Source organism: Perognathus longimembris, chromosome 7 (assembly GCF_023159225.1).
Source record: "Perognathus longimembris pacificus isolate PPM17 chromosome 7, ASM2315922v1, whole genome shotgun sequence".
Lineage (NCBI taxonomy): Eukaryota > Metazoa > Chordata > Mammalia > Rodentia > Heteromyidae > Perognathus > Perognathus longimembris.
The window spans coordinates 80,942,789-80,949,031 of record NC_063167.1 but is presented as its reverse complement, the minus strand read 5'-3'; the positions used below and the strand labels follow the sequence as shown (position 1 = coordinate 80,949,031).

Below are 6,243 nucleotides of genomic sequence, written 5' to 3'. Positions count from 1 at the left end.
GAATATATAATACTGCATGGCCTTTGCTGCAGAAAACGCCTTGCGTTCTGGTTCCCACAGCTAATTGATTATAAAGGGGAAAAAAAAAAAAAAACACAAAAAAACCAGCCCCAGAGTTGGCACATTCAGGAAGTTAAATAGTACATATGGAAGGATACTTTTTTTTTTTTATTTTTTTATTAGTGTCCCCCTTCATGGAACCTTCTCAATCCCGTGATGAGTCTTCAGACACATCCCTGGACAGTCTCACACGGTTAGGTTCTTGCCTTGTGCTTTTCCCTTCTCTGGATGTAAAAAGAACTCTACAAGTTGTGTGCGTGTGTTAGTTCAAGAGTAACACGAGGCCTGGGCTGATGTTGGCAAGAAGGCTTCCACGAACCTCCGGCTCACAGAGGTGCATGTTAAGAATCTGCTCGTGGTCTTTATTTTGGAAAAGGAGGGGAGAGCTGTCCCAAACGATCCAAAGGCCACCACTCAGTCCTTGTAAGCCCGCGTGGGGGAGGTTCCTTTGTAGAAGATGTTTCTGGTGTTTTCTGGGCTGGTACTTCTTTCGGGGATCAGGATGATGTTGCCTTTCCTCCGCAGGGTGGAATCGCGGGATGAGGAGACGGACAGCGTCTCCGAGCCCATCTCGCTGCCTTCCACCGGAGTGACGCGGATGGTGGTGATGGCGTGGTGGTGGTGCTCGTTGTTGGCGTCGATGTTGCTTCTCTTGCGATCTCCGGAGCCGAAGCTGTCTTTCAGGGACTCGCAGCTCTCCGAGTCCCTGTTGAGGTCGTTGAGCTCGTAGGTTTGGCGCAGGCTGCCCTTCTCCGGAGCTTTCCACTTCCAGGAGCCGCTGCCCTCGCCCTCGGTGGTGGAGGGGATCTGAATGATGGGGCGGTTGTTCTCCGGGTGGGCCTCCACTCTCACGATGCCGCTGGGCTCGTGGTCGGTGAGGGTTTTGTAGCGGATGGAGCCGGTGCAGGAGACGGTGCTGCCCTCGGTGTTCTTGGGGCTGCTCTGGAGCACGCCCTGCTGCTTGGACATGGCAATCACTTGCATGATACGGGGCTGGCTGTTGCTGCGGTTGCAGGCCACCGTCTTCTCGGCCGCCTTCAGCCACTTGGCCCTGGCCGAGCTGCTTTTGGGGGACGTGTTGATGTTCTCTTGGGTCTCCTCTGGAATGTGCACCAGTTGGGAGGAGCCGGGCCGGGACTGGATGGACACGCGTGGGCCTCCTCCTGCCATGCTATTGTTACAGCCAGGGACAGAGCCTGGCTGGATCTTGAGGTACTGATTCTGGCCAGGACCGTGGTGGTCTCCGTTGACTCCCACCCTCGACGGCTCCGAGCTGGACCTCATCTCGATGGATCTGGGCGGGGACTGTCCGGGCTCGGAGTCCATCACTTGCAAGGACATTTTCCGGCTTTCGTTCTTGCTCTTCCACTGCGTGAGGAGCTGCTTGGAGCGGGCGGAGTCCATGGAGGCGTGGATGCTGGCGTTTCTCCTCACGGGGTCCTCCACCGAGGGGGTGTTGGCCCGGGGCAGGGTGTTACTGAACGTCACCATGTTCTCCTTGCCCATGGGGCTGCGCGGAGTGATGATCTGCACGTCGGCGTTCGCGCGCTTCAGGTTGCTCAGGGAGCTGGCGTCGCGGTGGTTGCGGCTGAGGATGCCTTCCGTGTGTGCAATGCCATCGCTGCTGCCTCCGGCTTTCCCTGGTAAAACCCTGCTCGAGTCTGGATTGATGTCGGTCAAAGATCGGAGGGCTTCTCGGTGCTGAAGCATGCTCTCTTCGCTAGGGAGAAAATTCCCCACCGCATACAAGCCCTGAGTGGAAGGGGAGCAAACAGTTGTCAGTCTCCAGCCCATCCCGGGAGGAAGTTTTCTTACAGTGAGACGCAAGCCAGCCCACCCGACACGCGCAAGTGACACAGCACATGGCAAGTACAACTCTGCTGAGAGACTTGGGAATGGTACCGTACATTTGTGGAGCTCATTGCCCAGACAAATCAAACTGCATTTCTTTCTCCACCCCAGAGGATGCTTTTACCACTACCTTATGTTTGTTTTGAGAAGGAAAGACAGAAGAATGAGAAAAACCAGGACATTTATTCATCCTGCTACCTCCCTCCCACCCCACCCCCTCGTGGCCTTTTGAAGCGTTAAACCACTTTACTGGGTTTAAGAACTTGTGGAGTGACATCTCAAGTAGCTTAATTGATTTATTTTATCTTCCATTTTCAATCATTCCTTATGGAAAGCAGAAGATATACAACAGTGGGTCATTCATAAAACATCACATCCGTGTGTGTGCACGCATGCACGCTTGTTGGTACTAGGATTTGAACTCAGTATATTGCACTCTTGCTAGTCTTTTTCACTCAAAATTTGCATTCTACCACTTAGGCTACACCTCTAGGGCTTTATGCTAGTTAGTTGGAGATTAGAGTCTCTCAAGTTTGTCAGGGCTGGCTTTGAATCTCAGTGTTCACATCTCCACCTCCTGAGCAGCTAAGATTACAGGCGTGAACCACTAGTGCCCAGCGATCATATCTAGACTTGAAATGAGATCAGAAATGAAAAATGTGGGCTTGAAAGTGAAGACAGGTGCCAGTCACCAGACAGAAGCACCACACTTTTTCCTGGTTTAAATTTGAACTTCAGCTGGAAAATTTGGATTCATTAGTGCTATGCCACTAAAGAAGAGCCAATTTTACTCCATTTTGGACTTTATGTGCCCATCTACCGGTTTTTGTTTGTTTTAGGCTTGGAAAGGGCTAAATTTCCAATTCAAAAAGATTCTCTTTTGATATGCAGAATTTCTAATGTGTATGGGGTTTTTAGCTTTTGGGACATGGGTTAGAGATCAGATCCAACAGGAGCAGCAATGTGTACACTATTTCAGCAGAAGGCAGCCACTGCCTGCTTTTCATGTTGAAGCTATGGAATAGCATGGATTTTTACATTTTTTTTTAGTGTTTAACTCTGAGCAGCACAGGTTTAGAAGCAATACATTTCCAATTTGAGAAAACAGGGCATAAATAAGAATGGAATGGTTGGCTACCTCTGTGGCTACCTTATTTATTTATTTTTTGAGAGAGTCTTTCTATGTAGCATAGGCTATTCTCAAACTTGGGATCTTCCTGTCTCAGCTTCCTGAGTGCTATGATTATAGGCATGTGCTACCATGCATAGCTCCAGCTATCTTCATTTCTGGTTACAATTTTCATGTAAAATATACTGCAAGTAAATTGCACCAAGTATCCCATATAGGCTTTTCCATTTCTTAAGCTGTAGTCCATCAGACAATAGTAACAAACCACTCACCAAATACAGGGCGATCCCACCTCCTATTAAAAAGCCACAGTAGACATCAACTGGATGGTTCTTATATTGAGTGATGCGTGTCAGCCCGCAGATGATGCCGCAGATGATGAACGTGAACACCAGGAGAGGTTTCAGAAGCTTCGATGAATCGGTCAATGTGGAATTGAAGTACATCTTTAAAAGGAAAGAAGTGGGTTAAGGATGCTTAGAAATCCACTTTCTTAGAAAAGTCTAATCAAATGAAAATGTAAACTCAAGTCTCTCTGACACTGTTGACCTCAGCTTTACCATTCTCATCTCCTGCTCTGGCTCTGCTGTCTGCCTTACAGGTAACATGGAGATGTATGTCACCCTTCATCAAATGAATAGTGTTCTTATTGTAGTGCATGGAAATTTGAGAGGGACTGAATCAGAAGATTCAGCCAGATAATTTTATTCTTCATATTGTTGTGACAAAATTTAAAACTATTTTGCTCACAAAATATTCCAGGGACTATTATAACCATCAGACACAATGACTTTGTATGGTACAATATTTACCAAATCTATACTGACCTAGAATTTACCAGTGTTAAATAAATACGGTCTTCATATACTTACTCCAATTCTCTCAAATATTAAAATTAGTTGTAACATTTCTGTATCTGATAGTATCCTTCCACAAAGTATAATATTTCAAGGAAAGGACACAAGGTTAAGTGAATATTGATTATACAGAAAAATTGCTTCACTTTCCATTTTTTTATAGTAGCATCTGACTTTTGCTTTCAATGTCCCACTTAAAAGACTGCCACATTAAAGTTTGTAATCTAATTAGTCACCTGGCAGGATGCTCATTTCTTCGATTTTCTTGAGGAAATTTAATATCAAAGAAACAGTTACTTACTGAAACGTACACAGCAGCAAAGGCAGCAAGGGTTGCATGTTGAGAAGGGAACGACTTTCTGTCAAAGGAGGGGAGTCAGATTATGTCTTTGAACTCTGATACACTACTAGCCATCATTTTCAAAATAACTGAGTGCTTAAAAATTGGTACTCAACTCAAAGCCACAAGGCAAGAAACAGTAATTTCAGCGTTATTTAATTTTTTTGCTGATAAAATGAAATAAATATTAACAAAACAAAACAAGGTGCTGGTAACTTACAACTCTATTCCTAGCTACTCAGGATGAAATCCAAAAGGTCTGGTTCAAAGCCTGCCTAGGCAGAAATGTCTGTGAATCTCCATATGCAAAATAATCATGGTTCAAATGATAGATCAAACCAAGTAAGCAAGGCCCTGACTTCAAACACTGATACCATCTTGAGTAATAGAGCAGTTTACTCAGAGAGAAATGTTGGTTGGAACACAGGATAACAAGAGACAGACAAAAAAGAAAGAAGGAGAAGGAGGAGGAAGAGGAGGAGGAAGAGGAGGAGGAGATGGAGGAGGAGGAGGAGGAGGAGGAGGAGGAGGAGGAGGAGGAGGAGGAGGAGGAGGAGGAGGAGGAAAGGTGAAAGAAGGAGAAGAAAAAGAAAACAAAAAAGAAGAGAGATTTTTTTGCAACAAATTTAAAAAGCTAGAAAAAATCTCCTAATCATTTAAAAAAATCTCTCCTAATTATTTATTTATTATTCAACACAGTGTAACAGGGCTGAGGATACAGATATGTATTTAGATGCAAAAGTACTGAATGATATGTGTGTATGTGTGTGTATAAAATCACATAATTTCAGATCTGATTTGCAACTATACTTATCAATATATTTTCACTCCAGTAGATCTTTGAGAACTCATTGAATGTTATTCAATTCTTAAACAATCATTTAATGGCCCAGATACCTTGATAATTTATATCTTGAGTTCTTCCTCTACATTCTCTTGGCACGCAAACTTATTTTTACTTTGTCTCTGTGTGCCTTTGTGTGTGTGCCCCTGTCATGGGGCTTGAACTCAGAGCCTAGGTGCTTGTGCTCTACTACTTGAGCCACAGTGCCACTTCCAGCCTTTTCTGAGTAGTTTATTGGAGATGAGAGTCTCATGGACTTTCCTGCTCAGGCTGGCTTTGAACTGCAATCATCAGATCTCAGCCTCCTGAGTAGCTAGGTTACAGGTTTGAGCCACCAGCACCTGACTTTGTTTTTACTTTGCTCTTTGAAAAAATTCAGTGTATTAGTAGGTTCCTTAGTTTTTCTGTTCCTTATTGCCCAGAAGATGTTTTAGCTCTTCTGTGTTCACTCAAAGAAAACAGGTTATTACTCTTTTTTAATCTACATTAAAGGAAAACTTCAGATGATTCTTTTGATAAAAGATGGCTGGGCACCAGGAGCTCATATCTGTAATCCTAGCTACCCAAGAGGCTAAGATTTGAGGATCATGTTTCAAACCCAGCCTGGAGAGATACATCCTTGAGACTCTTATCTCTAATTAATTAGCAAAAAGCAGAAACTGGATGCATGCCTCAAGTAGTAGAGCACTAGTCTTGAGTGAAAAAGCCCATGGAGACCTGAGTTCTAGGCCCAATATTGGTGAAAGAGAGGGGGGAAGAAAGAGAGAGAGAGAGAGAGAGAGAGAGAGAGAGAGAGAGAGAGAGAGAGAATGTTGAAGTAATTACCTTAATGTTTAGTGTTCCACAGACATATTTTGACAGTAAGCCTCTAAACATATCCTAAAATAAACCAACTGTGGAAAGTTAAAATGATAAAGTAGATAACAAGTCATGAGTGGGATTCAATAATAAGCAGATTAGTAACAAGACAATGAAACTAAAATTCAGAGACCAAGAGAAGGACTTGGATTAAGTCAGCAGTATAGTCACTGAAAAGACTGTGGAACTGAAAAAAAACAACCCCAAAGCATTATTATGCCTGAAAAGGGTATGGTGAATATGATTCCCCAAGCAATTTTTGAGTATTAAAAACATCAATATGTGGTGCTTTTCTAACTCCGCT

General features: G+C 44.0%; 1 protein-coding gene across 1 annotated transcript in view; it reads right to left on the bottom strand.

The window, feature by feature from the left end:
* Positions 1 to 365: 365 nt before the first annotated feature.
* Plppr4 (phospholipid phosphatase related 4) overlaps positions 366 to 6,243 on the bottom strand; it is a 44,898-nt gene continuing 39,020 nt past the window's right edge. Inside the window, exons 5-7 of the mRNA XM_048352022.1 lie at positions 4,199 to 4,256; positions 3,313 to 3,486; positions 366 to 1,812 (exon numbers count right to left, since the gene is read on the bottom strand). Coding sequence (XP_048207979.1) covers positions 475 to 1,812; positions 3,313 to 3,486; positions 4,199 to 4,256 — 1,570 coding nt within the window. The 3' untranslated portion in view covers positions 366 to 474. The remainder of the gene's footprint in view (positions 1,813 to 3,312; positions 3,487 to 4,198; positions 4,257 to 6,243) is intronic.